The 17,543-nt window shown below is 48.5% G+C and overlaps 1 protein-coding gene and 1 long non-coding RNA gene across 2 annotated transcripts in view; one reads left to right on the plus strand and one right to left on the minus strand.

Moving 5' to 3' along the window:
- The window catches only part of LOC308471181, a 157,299-nt gene that overhangs the window by 102,589 nt on the left and 37,167 nt on the right, over nucleotides 1–17,543 (minus strand). The gene's annotated exons all lie outside the window — the stretch shown is intronic.
- TAMALIN (trafficking regulator and scaffold protein tamalin) overlaps nucleotides 7,748–17,543 on the plus strand; it is a 37,775-nt gene continuing 27,979 nt past the window's right edge. Inside the window, exon 1 of the mRNA XM_080994910.1 lies at nucleotides 7,748–7,931. Coding sequence (XP_080851036.1) covers nucleotides 7,770–7,931 — 162 coding nt within the window. The 5' untranslated portion in view covers nucleotides 7,748–7,769. The remainder of the gene's footprint in view (nucleotides 7,932–17,543) is intronic.

Below are 17,543 nucleotides of genomic sequence, written 5' to 3' on the forward strand. Positions count from 1 at the left end.
GGTTGCATTTATTTGTTTGTTAAATTTCTATGCTACCCTTCATCCGAGGATCACAGGGCGGTTTTCAATATAAAAAGACAAAAATCATAGAATTGGAACGGACCCCAAGGATCATCGAGTGCCCCCCCCCCCCCGCAAAGCAGGAATCATTTGCCCACAATGATCCTGAGATTTAAGAGTCTCATGCTTTGCCGACGGAGCTATCCATTTTTGTGCATAGAAACAAACAAAAACGATACTCTTCCTCCTCCCCCCGCAGTCCAGTTTAAAAGGCCGTAGATTGAACATTTAGCCAAAGGCCAGGGAGAAGAGCAATGTTTTTGCCCGGCACCTAAATATATATAATTATATAATAATAACAATTTATTATTTATACCCCGCCCATCTAGCTGGGTTTCCCCAGCCACTCTGGGCAGCTTCCAACAAAATATTAAAAATACAATAAAACATCAGACATTAAAAGCTTCCCTAAACAGGGCTGCTTTCAGATGTCTTCTAAAAGTCAGATAGTTGTTTATTTTCTTGACATCTGATGGGAGGGCGTTCCAAAGGGCGGGCCCCACTACCAAGAAGGCCCTCTGCCTGGTTCCCTGTAACCTCACTTCTCGCAGTGTGGGAACCACCAGAAGTCCCTCGGAGCTGGACCTCAGTGTCTGGGCTGATCGATGAGAGTGGAGACGCTCCTTCAGGTATACTGGGCCGAGGCCGTTTAGGGCTTTGTTGATTTGTGTTGCAATCCAACTGATGCATCTTATTCCTTTATAGCTGAAAAAACGTTGCTTGGGGTTCCGTGATTCTAGCTCAGGAGGCTGATGGATTTCTACCCTAGAACCCTTTTGAGCACGTGTGCCAGCTGTTTGAACAACTGCAGAAGTCATTTTCATTCATTTAGATCAGGGTTTCCCCGTGTAGAAGAAGAAAAGAGTTTTGGATTTGATATCCCGCCTTTCACTCCCTTTAAGGAGTCTCAAAGCGGCTCACATTCTCCTTTCCCTTCCTCCCCCACAACAAATACTCTGTGAGGTGAGTGGGGCCGAGAGACTTCAAAGAAGTGTGACCAGCCCAAGGTCACCCAGCAGCCGCAGGTGGAAGAGCGGGGAAGCGAACCAGAATCACCAGATTATGAGACTACCGCTCTTAACCACTACACCACACTGGCTCTTATGTGTACTGAAGCACATAACCGCATGCCCGAAGAGGGGCTGAAGTTTCCCTTGAAAAAGCAGGCGACCCGGTTGAAGGCACCTGCCACATCTGTCCCTCGTGGAGGGCGGGGGTTGCTTGCCAAATCAATCCTGTTCCTTTCTGCTCTTACATGGACAGCAATATTCCCAGGGAAACAGCAAGGCTACCCAAGGGATTCCCTGGCTCTGCATGTTATCTGACAGGTGTGGGCACTGGGGAACATCAACACAGATTCAGTAGTACAGTGGTACCTCGGGTTAAGTACTTAATTCGTTCTGGAGGTCCGTTCTTAACCTGAAACTGTTCTTAACCTGAGGTACCACTTTAGCTAATGGGGCCTCCCGCTGCCACCACTGTGCAATTTCTGTTCTCATCCTGAAGCAAAGTTCTTAACCCGAGGTAATATTTCTGGATTAGCGGAGTCTGCAACCTGAAGCGTCTGTAACCTGAAGTGTCTGTAACCCGAGGTACCACTGTACTAAGCAAAGCAGAGGCCAGAGCAACTACAGTGGTACCTCGGGTTACATACGTTTCAGGTTACAGACTCTGCTAACCCAGAAATATTACCTCGGGTTAAGAACTTTGCTTCAGGATGAGAACAGAAATCGTATGGCAGCGGCGCGGCGACAGCGGGAGGCCCCATTAGCTAAAGTGGTGCTTCAGGTTAAGAACAGTTTCAGGTTAACAACGGACCTCCGGAACGAATTAAGTACGTAACCGGAGGTACCACTGTACCGTATTGGCCCAAATATAAGCCTCGTTATTTTTTCCAACATTACGGCTCTCCCCCTCCCCCCAGGATGCAGTGTGGGTCAATGGCGCACCACCTGCCCACACCCCCCAAGCCTCCCCCGAGCCATCGGAAGGGGAGGGGAGGCCGCTGGCAAAGTGGCGCAGCTCCCCCCGCCCCCCAGGAAGCAGACTGGGTATTGTCTTTTTCCCTCTCTCCCCCCCCCCCGTCAATTTTAAAGGTGCAGCTTATTTGCGGGTGCGACTTATATTTGTGCCAATATGGTAAGTGGAGGGGGCGTGGGTGGTGCACCACAGAGCTTAGGACTTGCCGATCAGAAGGTTGGCGGTTTGAATCCCCGCGACGGGGTGACCCCGTGAGGGTTGCTCGGTCCCTGCTCCTGCCAACCTAGCAGTTCGAAAGCACATCAAAGTGCAAGTAGATAAATAGGTACCGCTCCGGCGGGAAGGTAAACGGAAGCTGTACGCCAAAAAGGGACAAAGTTTTAAGAAGAGTGGGGTAAATTTGTGGCATATATAAGAACTAACTGTAGAAGTTTAAAAACTATAGCAGGGTTAACATAAATCCTGTGATGTGTATAGAAGGTGAATAAGAATCCACAAGGGAAGACATATATTAAGAAAACCGAAGGAAGGAAGGAAGGAAGTCTGGCCGTGTAAATAATTTACACAGCGTAAATAAGACGACATAAAATGATGACTGTAAAAGATTGTTTTATTTTTGTTTGTGAAAAACTCAATAAAAAGCATTTAAAAAAAAACTTGTCTTGAGTAAGAATTTGGAGATTCTAGTTCCTTCCCACCCACCCCCACCCCCCAAAAAATACATGAGAATTGTTTCCAAGACTCAGCGAAACATTCTGGGCTCAGAGACGAGAGTTTTCTGGCTCAAACGCATCATATGCATCATATTAACGTAAATGACCCTGCACAAGGAATCCTTGCTGTTTCTTTCTAGCCCTGGATGCGATAGCAAGGGGATCCCTGGGACCGTCCAAAGGACATTCCAAAGAACAACCCCAAAAGAGAAAAGCATGCGAGACTCGCGTCATTCTGGGAGATGCTTCCGAAACGCAAAATACCCAACTCTTGCGCAATCTCCCTACAGCTGCTGGCCAGCTGTCCCCAGACACCCAGCTCTTGTGTTTGTTCTTAACGAAGAAATGTTTGGCTGCTGGCGACGAGTTCATTCCTTGCTAAAAATTAAGACCAGCTGCTGTGCGCCCAAGCTAAGCAGGAGGAGGACAGGCCTTGTGGCGTTGTCTAAAGGGATTGCCAGGCCTTGTGCAGTACAGGCCAAACGCAGCCGCCGCAGAGGCATTAATAGGCGCAAGATGGTTTTAGCTGTGTCTTCCGACTGCTTCCCCTTTGCCAAGCCCAGCCCCAAAAATACAACCGCAAGAAATAAAAGGTTTTAGCAGGGTTAGGGAACCTCCAGTCTCCTCTGCCCTGCAACCAAATTTCTCGCTGATCGCTTGTGATCTTCCCTGGTTTCACTGCTTTGCCGGTCTGAGGGAAAGAGTTGAGAAGCAGGAGTGACAAAGGGACTTGGGTGCTGGGTTCTTGCTGAACGGCCAATTTACAAACAAAATTTTCACTTTCCAGAAGAGTTGTGCTGGTCTGAAAAAGAATTAAAATCTCACCACATCTTATTGGGGGCTGACTTCTGAGCACTGAGCATCCCCAGCCTGGACCACAGCTCCTTGCAATCATGTTCAGCAACGGCTTGACAGGATCCAAAGTAAGGGGGAAACCAGCTTTGTGGTGAGACAGAAACAAAAGAAAGAGTTGGTTTTGAGCAGGCTTCCTCAACCTCGGCCCTCCAGATGTTTTTGGCCTACAACTCCCATGATCCCTAGCTAGCAGGACCAGTGGTCAGGGATGATGGGAATTGTAGTCTCAAAACATCTGGAGGGCCGAGGTTGAGGAAGCCTGGTTTTGAGTTTCCATTTTCAAGTGAGTATTCAAATAGGCAACTAGTATAATAATAATTTAATAATAATAATTTATTATTTATACCACGCCCATCTGGCTGAGTTTCCCCGGCCACTCTGGGCGGCTCCCAATCAAATGTTAAAAACAGTACAGTGTTAAATATTAAAAACTTCCCTGAACTGGGAAGGGCTGCCTTCAGATGTCTTTTAAAGATTCCACAGGGTGGGCGCCACTACCGAGAAGGCCCTCTGTCTGGTTCCCTGTACCCTCACTTCTCGGAATAAGGGAACAGCCAGAAGGCCCTCGGCACTGGATCTCAGTGTCTGGGCTGAAAGATGGGGTGGAGACACTCCTTCAGGTATACTGGACCGAGGCCGTTTAGGGCTTTAAAGGTCAGTACCAACACTTTGAATTGTGCTCGGAAATGTACTGAGAGCCAATGCAGATCTCTCAGGACCGGTGTTTATGTGGTCCCGGCGGCCACTCCCAGTCACCAGTCTAGCTGCCGCATTCTGGATTAATTGCAGTTTCCGGGTCACCTTCAAAGGTAGCCCCACATAGAGTGCATTGTAGTAGTCCAAGCGGGAGATAACTAGAGCATGCACCACTCTAGCAAGACAGTCCGCGGGCAGGTAGGGTCTTAGCCTGTGTACCAGGTGGAGCTGGTAGACAGCCGCCCTGGACACAGAATTGACCTGCGCCTCCATGGACAGCGGTGAGTCCAAAATGACTCCCAGGCTGCGCACCTGGTCCTTCAGGGGCACAGTTACCCCATTCAGGACCAGGGAATCCCCCACACCCGCCCGGCCCCTGTCCCCCAAAAACAGTACTTCTGTCTTGTCAGGATTCAACCGTTAGCCGCCATCCATCCTCCAACTGCGTCCAGGCACTCACACAGGACCTTCACCACCTTCGCTGTTTCTGATTTAAAGGAGAGGTAGAGCTGGGTGTCATCTGCATACTGATGAACACCCAGCCTATAACCACTAGAGAAGGGGAACTAGAAAAGGGGTCTATGCTGCTTCACTAGCAGTCTGAGCAGCAAGATTAAGATACCTTCTCAAAAACAGTACACCTGATGGAGAACATCATGCGGGACATTTGGAACTCGCCCTGAAGAGGATGAACAGCATATTTAGCTAATTTCAAATGACAAGCACTACAGTGGCCAATTGTGGGAAAATGAATACTTCCCTAGCTGTGCTGCAAGCCACAGACGACAGAAAACTCCGGCCACAGACAGCAGATAATCACCTGAATTACAGTAGCAGAACCTCAGCAAAGTTTGGGGCAATAGACGTGGGGGAGGGGGGAATAACCTGAAAGATTCTGTGATAGAAGTCTATAAAAGCATTAACAGTGGACAGTGAGAATATATCTTCTCCCAAGATACTAGAATTAGAGGCCACCCAAGAGTGATTAGCAGTAGGTTCATAGCAAACAAAAGGAAGTTTTCCTTCATGTGTAACATAATTAGCCAATGGAACTCATTGCAAAGGGATAAAGTTATGGCTGTGAACATAAGCAGATTTTTTTGTTTCCTGTGCACGACTACTCAGGAACTTGTTCCCAGGTAGGTGGCGCAGCATCACACGGTTGCATCCTTAAATGAGATTTCTGCGAAATCGTATACCGAGTGTTTTCCATGGCACTTTCCTTATCTGGTGAGTTTCGGAAAATCAGATACACCTGCTAAATCATCAGCATTTCTAATGTGTGATTTGTAACTAATACAACCAGGCCATCTCAATTTCCGTTAGGGAATACTTACGCACTTATGGGCTTTCCTAACTATTTATGAACATTTCCCATAAAACTGAGACGTTTGGTCAGCAGAGGGCACTACGTTACCATATAACCGCACGCGAAAGCAGCATGAGCGAGAATTTAAAAATACATACATGCAAAAATACAGGTTTGTATTTACCAGTACAGTATACAGTCCCGGGGCATATTTCAACCGCATCTGTCTACAGGAGAGAGTTGGTCTGCGTGCAATATTTATTTATTGGCGTGCAATAAATAAACCAAGTCCTTTTTCTCTTCCTTTTGCTTTATTTCTTTCAAGCAACGTCCAACCCTTCCCATACGCACACACGCCGCCCTCCGGTCCCCAGGAACAAAATATGCAGACGACGAAGGGGGAAGTGAGCTGTCTTATAATTTGCAAATCAATAAATTCTAATGAGGATCGTCTCGTCGCCTTGCAACCAATGAATATTGGGGCAAGAGTGGGCAATATTCGTTGCAAGAGAGCAAAAGCACATTCCTCGTTTGTTCGGAAAACAATTCCTTTGCAGGCATTTCGGATTTGCATGCAAAAGCAAAAAAGAGAGCGAGCTTTTTGTTTGTTGTCACAAGGCTCGCATTCATGGCTGCAGAAACGGGGGCCAAAATCCGGTTTCCCAGCCTAAGGCTAAGGCAAGACCCGCAGCGGAAGTCCCGCTACCTGGACCGCATAAAAAGAGCATTGTCTCGTCGTCACACCGGAGACAATTGAAACAATCCGGATCTCTCGGGAAAGGGCTTCTTACGCGCAATCCGAGACTCTCCGGCCCCACCCCTGGCGGGCTGTGCAAGAACACTGAGGTCTAGCGCCTTGGAAGTTGAAGAGGCAGACGGGGGGACGCCCTCTGCAAGAACACTGAGGTCTAGCGCCTTGGAAGTTGAAGAGGCAGGGGGGGGCGCCCTCTGCAAGAACACTGAGGTCTAGCGCCTTGGAAGTTGAAGAGGCAGGGGGGGGCGCCCTCTGCAAGAACACTGAGGTCTAGCGCCTTGGAAGTTGAAGAGGCAGGCGAGGCGGGGCGTCCTCTGCAAGAACACTGAGGTCTAGCGCCTTGGAAGTTGAAGAGGCAGACGGGGGGGGGCGCCCTCTGCAAGAACACTGAGGTCTAGCGCCTTGGAAGTTGAAGAGGCAGGCGAGGCGGGGCGTCCTTTGCAAGAACACTGAGGTCTAGCGCCTTGGAAGTTGAAGAGGCAGACGGGGGGGGGCGCCCTCTGCAAGAACACTGAGGTCTAGCGCCTTGGAAGTTCAAGAGGCCGACGGGGGGGAGGGCGCCCTCTGGTCCCCAATCCAGGCTCCTTTACGAAGGATAAGGGGAATTTTTATTTTCCTGGAAGCGGGGCGGAGTTTCTTCTGAGGTGGTCGTGACTCACAGGAGAAGGTTGGGAAGGGGGGGGGACCTCTGGAAAGTATCAAAAGGGTTCCTTGCAGCCTTTCTCAGCCTATGGGTCCCAGATGTTGTTGAACTACAACTCCCATCACCCCTAGCTAGCAAGGCCGGAGCTCGGGGATGATGGGAGTTGTAGTCCAACAACATCTGGGGACCCACAGGTTGAGAAGCGCTGCATGGGCTTGGAGAGCGGCCAGAGAGCCCCCCACTTTGAACTGGAAGGGACTCATCTAGTCCACTCCACCCCAAGGCAGGAATATGCAGCTGGCCCATACGGCGATCGCACCTGCAACCTCGGCAATATCAACACCCCGCTCTAACCAACAGGGCTATTCTCCTCCTCCTCGAACCTCCGTGGCCGCGCAATGGGTCCCTGGCGCAATGGCTGTTCACCAGAAGGTTGGTGGTTCGAGCCCAGCCCGGCAGGATTCTTGCATTGCAGGGGGTTGGTCTAGATGACCACTTGAGGTCCCTTCCCATTCGACTCCGGAAAGAAGGCGGAATAGATGGGCTCGAGGGGGCGGGGCCTAACTGGAAAGGGCGTGGCTCCGCCGGCCCCTAAAGGGGCGGGGAGAGGCGCCGCTTGCGAGAGAAGCCATGGGGAGGGCGTGGCCTGGCCGGGAGGAGGGCGTGGTCTCCGCGACGCCCCGCCCCCGGCGCTCCTCCAAGAGCCCATATAGCTCCGTGCAGCGCCGCCGCCCCCTTTTCCTTTCCGCCCCCCCGGCTATGACCCTGCGGAGGCTCCGGAGGCTCCGGCCGGGGCAGCCCGACCCAGAGGCAGCGGCGTCGAGTGTGGCGGGCGCCGGTGTTCTCGGCGGCCGAGCGTCGGAGCTGGAGCTGGAAAGGGCGCTGGCGGCCTCGGGGGGCACCTTGCCCCGAGCCCGGAGGGTGAGTGAGAGCCTGGGCTGCTGCCGCCCTCTCTGCACGGACGGGGCTGGACCCGAGACCCGTGTCGCGCCAACACGCGCCGCGTTCCCACGAGACGCGCTCCCCGCCGCCCTAAGCCAACAGACCCCAGTCCTAGGGCGGGTCCCATCCGGACCCTAAGAATACGCCTCTGCCGCCTCCCACCCACCCCATCACTTTCCCCCGACGAGGATCGGGGCAGGAATGAATGACACCCGCCCGGGATTTCCCTCTTCAACTCCACGGGAGATGGAAAAACACGAGGGGACGTCGCCCCCCTCCTGCGCCTCTTCCCGGCTGCCTTTCTTGGAGACGTTTCCTTCCTTCCACCTCCTCCCAGCCATGCTTTCCCCTCGGTCCCCCCCCCCCCCATCTCGGATGCGCGTCCCCGAGATCAAAGTCCTGCTTAAATCCTCCCCTGCATCCTTGGAGCACCTGCGAGGCGCGCTTCCAGTCCGCGATGGGGGGCGAAGTGGGAATCGGGGTGCTCCTGGGTCGGGACTCCCTGGTGCGGAAGGAGAGACGAGGTCTCTTGACACGGATTTCCCCCTTGTCGCCTCCTTCTGCTTGGGCGACGCGAGGGACAAAAGGAATGTTGCTGGCGCTTGTTTGCTTGCCCCACGTGGCTCACCTGGGAGTTGGAAAGGGACCCCGAGGGTCATCTATCCCAGTCCCCCTGCAATTGCAGGAATCATCTTCTCCTAAGTTGCCATTTGTGGGGACAGTCAAACTCCCTTCCGGGCTCTGCGCATTGTTGCCCCAAAAGGATAGTTTGTTTGTTTGTTTTTCTCACTCTTGTGGACTACTGTACTTACTTAGTTCAGGTGGTTTTTAATGCCTGTCCTATATAAATGGACGGCGTTTCTTGCCCAGCAAGGTGGTTGTGAGTACAGTGGTACCTCGGGTTGAGTACTTAATTCATTCCGGAGGTCCGTTCTTAACCTGAAACTGTTCTTAACCTGAAGCACCACTTTAGCTAATGGGGCCTCCTGCTGCTGCCACGCCACCGGAGCACAATTTCTGTTCTCATCCTGAAGCAAAGTTCTTTACCCAAGGTAATATTTCTGGGTTAGCGGAGTCTTTAACCTGAAGCGTATGTAACCTGAAGCATATGTAACCCGAGGTACCACTGTACAAGTAAAATGCAAACACAACTTGTGGCTTTTGGTGCTATGCAGACGGAATTAGTGGCTGCTATCTGAAGCTGGTGATGCAGCCGTTGGACCTCCCAAAATCTTTTTACCAGGAGAGAGAGAAAGAAGAGACTCTCCTTTTACAGGGGTTCTTTTGATGTGTTTGCATGTGTGTCAATCTATGACCCGCTGGGTTCTTCAGATATTTATTGGACTCCACCTCCCATCATCCTTGGCTGGTTGGGGCTGATGGGACTTGGGAGTGCAGCTGCATTTGGAGACCACCACATTCACTATCCCTGGTATATGGGGTGTGCTTTTTTTGTCCCAGACAACGCTTCTTTGCATGGGGCATGTGGGGATGCAACTTAAAGCCACTCCTGGCTGGGATATCCATTCACCTTTCAAAATGCCACCTACGTTCTATCCCACAAATGTTCCCAAGAGACTCCATGCAAAAATGCACCTCATATTTAATACCTAGAAGACAGTATTATTGAGCTCACTGGTATTTTTATTTGTGTGTTTAACGTGGAACATGGACATCTGGGTGAGACAGTTGTGGTGTTTGGGCACTTCCAAAGCTTGCATGGGATGTTTCCTTATCTGAAGGGAACCTATTGAGAAGTGGCAATAGGGCGAGGAAATGATGCAGTATTCATTCGGCAATTTCTCCCTTTCAAACTTTGTGGTCCTCGTTCCGTTTCCTGCTTCTAGAGGTACATGATTGGGTTCCTTGGAAAGCTACAGCAACTTGAGAGAGGGAGAATTGATGCAACTATGACTTCTAAGTTGCAGGTGAACTGTGGTCTGTGTAGAGTGTGCAAGGCTTAGCAGTTTTGGGAAATTAAATGTGATCAGAAATCTCTGGCCAAGGAGCCATATAAGCTTGAGATGCCCACTATCTATTCACAGGCAGATCGAACCCTGCTGATCACCGATTACTTGATCCCAGCATCTTGGAGTGATTACTTGAACAGTATTTCATTAGAGGGTTATCCATTAGCTAATGAGAAGTGTGATGATTTGTGAGGCGCTCTGAGATCCATAGATGAAGAGTGGCAAATTTAATAAATAAATAAAAATTACGCTGTTTTTCCAACCACAGAGTAAAGACACCCTGATTCTCCTCCTATAGCAAGGACTTGCTTCTCTCTCATCTGTATATGGACTTATCCCTTGTTTTCCTGCGTTTCAATGACTGTCATCTGCTTCCGTAGTCTGTGTGGCTACATCTGCTCTAACTTTCTTTTGTACTGTACTCCATTTCTACCCCATGTGAATATGCCTTAGATCAGTCTTCCCCAATGTGCTTCTCTCCAGATGTGTTCAGACTACAACATGGGTAGGCAAACTAAGGTCCAGGGGGCGGATCCGGCCCAATCAACTTCTAAATTCGGCCCGCGGACAGTCCAGGAATCAGTGTGTTTTTACATGAGTAGAATGTGTTCTTTTATTTAAAATGCATCTCTGGGTTATTTGTGGGGCATAGGAATTTGTGCTCCCCCCCCAAAAAAAATATAGTCTTGGCCCCCCACAGGGTCTGAGGGACAGTGGACCGGCCCCCTGCTGAAAAATTTTGCTGACCCCTGGACTACAACTCTCACCAGCCCCTGGCATCTGGAGATTGGGTTAGAGGGTTGGAAGAGACCCAATTTCGCATCTCCATTCTGCCACAAAACTCAATCGGTGATCTCGAGTCGGTTAACATCTGTCTGTCCAACCTAACTCACAAGGTTGTTGTGAAAATAAAACTGGTTAGAAAAAGCTGCAGAGGTCACATACGTTCAAAACATTTACAGTGGTACCTCAGGTTAAGTACTTAAATCGTTCCGGAGGTCCGTACTTAACCTGAAACTGTTCTTAACCTGAAGCACCACTTTAGCTTATGGGGCCTCCCGCTGCTGCCGCGCCGCTGGAGCACAATTTCTGTACCTGTAACCTGAGGTACCACTGTATACCACTTTTTACAGTCATGGCTCCCCCAAAGAATCCTGTCTACAGTAGCTTACCCCTTGCAGAGCCACAATTTCCAGCACCCGTCTCAAACTACAGTTCCCAGGATTTCTTAGATTCATGGTTCTAACGGTGGTGTAAAAGTGCTTTAAATGTGTGGAGAAAATGTGCCCGTACGCTGCCCTGAGCTACCTGGAGGAAGGCTGTTATTTTAAAACTCTTCATTTCACCCCCCACACCTGGAATATTCGTTGCTCCTGCTTGATCTTCCAGAAAGCAATTAAACCAACCAGCAAACTTCAAAGTCGCTAGCGCCTTTTCTCATAGCTTTTCTGCTGCGTTCTCAAAGCAGCTTCTGAACTTTGCAGCAGCAACTAAATCTGAACTGAAGCCGGTCCCGTTGGCAAAATACAAAGCCTGTACATCTGGTACTAGCGCCACGAGCTCCGCAGTCGCATGCAATATGGTTTTCAACTGCATATGTTGCTTCAGGCAAGTCGTCGGGCTCCTGTGGTAAACTCTGTCTGGCGGGATTGCAGTTAAAAGTGGCTTAACACCAGACTCTCCCTCCCCCCCCCCCCCCCGAAGCTGCTGAGCAGCTTAGCTTGTTGACCAGGGCAATTTGCAGATTCAGTGCTTTTTCAGTGTAAGAAAAGTTGGCAACTGGCGAATGCCCAGGCCAGAGGTTTGCCAAAACTGATGTAGGGGTAATCCCAGCGTATCTACAAAATATCTCCAGGTCTCCTACGACCTTTTCGGAGGGATTGGTAGTCCGAGTGAACGAAAAAGCAGAGAACTTCAAATGCTGCTTGTGTCCAGCATATTTGACTTACCCTCCTACCCTCATCATACACACAAATAATAATCAATTTTTTCTGGAAAAACACAAAAGTTATTCCAGTTAAGCTAGATAACCACTTGGATCACCGGCTTATGGAAGAAAGGGAACAATTGCCAACAAAATTAGTAGGCTAAATTCCTGGGACCTTAGTTTCGTCAAGATCTCCCGATAAAATATGAGTACTTGGCATTTTTGAGATGCATCACTACAATGATTCACTGATCAAAAGAACCCTAGCAGTACAATAAGGCTCTAATAGGGCAATACGGGATCAGGAAAAGTAGGGTATTTTGTCTCTGTGTGTCCCAGGAGCTCTGCCTTCCCCATCTGCATTTGGAAACTGAAAGGCCAAGGAAAAGCAATGTTGGAAGCGAGTGCAATTTGTGATCATGGAGCAGCGTCATGACTGATCACAGGGCAGGTCTGTTAAAGCACCCAACTTCGCTTTTAATTTCTTGCTTTTGTTGAGCTGGTGCCAACAGGAGAGAACCGTAGCCAGTCTTAAAAGGCAGGGTGTTTTTATTTATTTAATGAATTCTTCTGGTTTTTGAGAAGGAGAGTTATTAAAATAGCAGGTTCTATTAATGGTCTATGTGTGCAGGGTTGCCAAGTGGGGTAGGCGATTAGGGTTGCAGCAGGGATTTGCAGGCTGTGCTGAGTGGGGCGTTTGTGATGGTGTGTATGAAATGGGGGTTGCAGTCACCGTGTGGCGAGGTGTGTTTTTCGGGTATCGGGTGTGAGGCAGATAGGGCTCAGAAGGAGAATAGGGTATACAGGAGGCAGTATTCAAAATTAAACAGGAGCCAGACACATTTTGCACCTGGCTATCGGCCAGGGACACGGGTGGCGCTGTGGGTTAAACCACAGAGCCTAGGACTTGCTGATCAGAAGGTCGGCCGTTCGAATCCATGCGACGGGGTGAGCTCCTGTTGCTCGGTCTCTGCTCCTGCCAACAAGCAGTTCTAAAGCATGTCAAAGTGCAAGTAGATAAATAGGTACCGCTCCGGGGGGAAGGTAAACAGCGTTTCTGTGCGCTGCTCTGGTTCGCCAGAAGCAGCTTAGTCATGCTGGCCACATGACCCGGAAGCTGTACGCTGGCTCCCTCGGCCAATAAAGTGAGATGAGCGCCGCAACCCCAGAGTCGGTCACGACTGGACCTAATGGTCAGGGGTCCCTTTACCTTTACCTTTATTGGCCAGTAGATAAATAGGTACCACTCCAGCGGGAAGGTAAACAGCGTTTCCGTGTGCTGCTCTAGTTCACCAGAAGCGGCTTAGTCATCCTGGCCACATGACCTGGAAGCTGTACGCCAGCTCCCTCGGCCAATAAAGCGAGATGAGCACCGCAACCCCAGAGTCATCCGCGACTGGACCTAAGACTCAGGGGTCCCTTTACCTTTACCTGTCGGCCACTTGAGAGCAAGTAAAGATATCTGGGCACCAGGATGGTGCCTGATATCTCCACCATCTGGGGATCAGTGGATCTTGACTGTTTCTCCACGCTAATACCATATCCTGCGGAATTCCATCAGTTCTATTTTATCTGTACAATCAGAAGGAATTTCAGGAACCGATATGCTTTTTCTGTGCAGTCTGAGCAGGAGCAGTGAACAAGATTTATAGTTAAATCTCCACCCCCATCGTTTAGCCCGGACACTGAGATCCAGCGCCGAGGGCCTTCTGGCGGTTCCCTCATTGCGAGAAGTGAGGTTACAGGGAACCAGACAGAGGGCCTTCTCGGTAGTGGCGCCCACCCTGTGAAGCAACCTCCCTTCAGATGTGAAGGAAATAAGCAGCTATCCTATCTTTAAAAGACATCTGAAGGCAGCCCTATTCAGGGAAGGTTTTAATATTTAATGCTGTATTGTTTTTAACACTCTATTGGGAGCCACCCAGAGTGGCTGGGGAACCTCAGCCAGATGGGCGGGGTATAAATAAATTATTATTATTATTATTATTATTATTATTATTATTATTATTTATTAAATGTTGTAGGTTCTCTTACCCCACCCCACGGCCCTGCTCACAGTTATGAAGAATATTCTTACTTTATGAATGGTCCGTGTCACCGTTCAGAAAAAGAGGTCGGAATAGGCCAATATCTATGTCGACCGTCCCTGGATCAAGTGACTTTCCTTCTTTAAGTTCTCAAAGTTCTTTAACCTAGCTCAAGGTTCTCGCCTAAACCAGCCAGATCTTTAACTGACAATCCATCACATTCAGTCCATCATTTGAAAAATAAGACTTTAGAGCCATCTTGCCCCAAAATGGCAACTAGACATTTCATTTTGGCAACTTTAATAATAATAATAATTTATTATTTATACCCCGCCCATCTGGCTGGGCTTCCCCGGCCACTCTGGGCGGCTTCCAAAAGAATATTAAAATACTATAATACATCAAACATTAAAAGCTTCCCGAAACAGGGCTGCCTTCAGATGTCTTCTAAAAGCCTGGTAGTTGTTGTTCTCTTTGACATCTGGTGGGAGGGTGTTCCACAGGGAAGGCGCCACTACCGAGAAGGCCCTCTGCCTGGTTCCCTGTAACTTGGCTTCTCGCAGTGAGGGAACCGCCAGAAGGCCCTCGGTGCTGGATCTCAGTGTCCGGGTAGAACGATGGGGGTGGAGACGCTCCTTCAGATATACTGGACCAAGGCCGTTTAGGGCTTTAAAGGTCAGCACCAACACTTTGAACCCTGGTTAAAGGAGCCATTTGGCACCAAGCTTATATATCTGAGTTTATAACACTGGTAGTGAGACTGGAGTAGGTTTCCAAAGGTGATCTCAGGCCCAAAAAGATTGGCAAGCCCTCATTTGATCACTAAGCCACACTGGCATATTTCATAACCAAAGGAATAGGCGCTGCACGCGCTCTCTCCGCAAACATGGTGGTCCTGGCAAAATCTTCACTTCAAACCCAGAGCTATGTAATTATTTTTCCAGTACAGTGGTACCTCGGTTTAAGAACAGTCCAGTTTAAGAACGATTTGGTTTACAAACTCTGCAAAACTGGAAATAGTGTCTTGGTTTGAGAACTTTACCTTCGTCCAAGAACGGAATCCAAACTGTGGAAGGGCACTGGTGGCGGGAGGCCTCATTAGGGAAAGCGTGCCTTGGTTTAAGAATGGTTTCGGTTTAAGAATGGTCTTCTGGAACGGATTAAGTTCGTAAACTGAGTACCACTATACTTACTGCCATAGACTTTAACAGAGCAGGAAAACCTTAACTTTTGAACCGCTGCTCAAAATTTCATCCAGTTTCTTTCCTTGAGAGGCCTGAATAAGAGTCACAATGGTTTCACCAAAATGGGAAGTAAATAAATGATCCGGCTATTTTTAAAATGGGAGGTGGAAGCCTCAGTTTCAGACCTTCTTTATATTGCTGAACCTCTGCCAATTCTTACTGGATCAGTTTGAAACTTTCCTGCATCTGCAGACCCCATCGGGTTGATCAGCAGTGCCAAGTTTCAACATATTAGTTCAACAGGTGCCATTTTTAAATAAAGTATAAGAGTTTTGGGTCTTATGGTGGCAAAGCTTCCTTTTTGCAAAAAAATTTCCAAGCCTTCTCCCCTCCCCCTGTAAAACCTTTGATGCCCTCATTACCGGATCCCAGACCCGGCTTTGGCGTGGCTCCTTCAGGGCTGAATTACTAAAGCACAAAGTATGCGTGTACCACATCAGTTGCAAAAAGGGACGCCTGCCTGTTTCCTTTTCCTCTTTAAAGTTCACAGGCACAAGGCCCTTCTCATGCTTTGCTCACTGCTCCTGTGTGTTTTTTAAAAGGTTAAAAGTTGCCTGAAGAGCATTCTGTTGTATGAAAAAAACCTCACATTGCTGCTTTAACTTGTGCCCCATACCACATTCAGGTCCGTTCCCGGATTTAAATTAAATTTTAAAAGTCCCTTCAAGTTTTTTTCGCTTTTTGTGAGGTGTTTGTTGTCCAAAATTCCTTCATTTAACCACCTCCTCTGTGGAGTTTTCCCTTCTCTCAGTTCCACTAACACAGGATTGTGGTCTGAAAGTGACCTAGGCGGTATCAGTTTTCTTCATCCTCAATGATAAATCACTGGATGTCCATATCAAGTCGATTCTTCCGGCAGATTGATTGTGGCGCTGAGAAAAAAGCGAATTCTCTGTCCAGTGGGTGTTTAAACCTCCACAATGTCAATCAAATTATAGTCTCCCTTCCTTATTTTCAGTTTTCCTTATTGTCCTATCTATTTCTAGGGAGACTACCCCCATTAGTATCTCCAAGTAGAATTATCTTCTGGTCCATGAATTCAAACATTCTTTCTTCTAATGTTTTATAAAATTCCGACTATCATTTGGTGCATAAATTTCTCACTTTGTGTGATACCCGGGGGATGTTTCCATTGATTGTCTGGCGCATGTGCGCCTGCATGGATATCCATGCTCAAGTTCAACATGAAAAGCATCTTATAGACCACCTGGAAACCCCCTTTGCCAACAACCCCTCTAAGGAAAGTTATTGTGATGTGTCTTTTCCTGGAAATTCTTTAAAAAGAAAAGGCTAGCTGATGTTCACCTGGACTTGCTGTTTAAGACCCCACAGATCCTCACCAAACATCATCCTTAACATCATAGAGTTGGAAGAGACTCAAGGGCCTAGCCCAAACCCCCACAAATGCAGGAATCTCGGCTAAAGCATCCATGACAGATGGCCAGCCAACCTCTGCTTAAAAACCTCCAAGGAAGGAGAGTCCACCACCTCTCATGGGAGTCTGTTCCACTGCTGAACAGCTCTTACTGTCAGAAAGTTTTTCTGAATGTTTAGTCAGAATCTCCTTTCCAGAAACTTGAAGCCATTGGTTCGAGTCCTACCCTCCAGAGCAGGAGAAAACAAGCATGTTTCCTCTTCCTCGTGACAGCTCTTAAGATATTTGAAGATGGCTATCATATCTCCTATCAGTTTCCTCTTTTCCAGGCTAAGCATACCCAGCTCCTTCAAGCGCTCCTCATAAGACTTAGTTTCCAGTTTATTATTATTATTATCATTATCATTATTATTATTATTATTATTATTACCCTGCCCAACTGGCTGAGTTTCCCCAGCCACTCTGGTCGGCTCCCAGCGGAATATTATTAATAATAATAACAAAGCGATAAAACATAATAATAATAATAATAATAATACAGTCATTCTTCAGGTTACAGACGCTTCAGGTTGCGTTTTTTCAGGTTGCGGACCGCCAAAACCTGGAAGTACTGGAACGGGTTACTTCCGGGTTTCGGCGGTTGTGCATGCGTAGAAGTGCTAAATCTTGCTTTGCGCATGCACGGAAACACCGAATCACAGTGTGCGCAAATGCGCCGCTGCAGGTTGTGGGTGCTGCAGATTGCGAACGTGCATCCCGTATGGATCACATTCGCAACCTAAGCATCCACTGTAATAATAATAATAATAATAATAATAATAATATATCCTGCCAATCTGGCTGGGTTTCCAGCACATATAAAAACATAATAAGGCATCAGACATTAAAAACCGCCGTGTAGTTATTTATCTCCTTGACATCTGATGGGAGGCTGTAGGGTGCCACTACTGAGAAGGCCCTCTGCGGTGGACAATTGGACCACTTTAACTGTCCAAAGAATCCTGAGAACTGTAGTTTATGGGCACTGGGAATTGTAGCTCTGTGATGA

This window comes from Podarcis pityusensis (assembly GCF_964106645.2).
Source record: "Podarcis pityusensis genome assembly, chromosome: 2".
NCBI lineage: Eukaryota > Metazoa > Chordata > Lepidosauria > Squamata > Lacertidae > Podarcis > Podarcis pityusensis.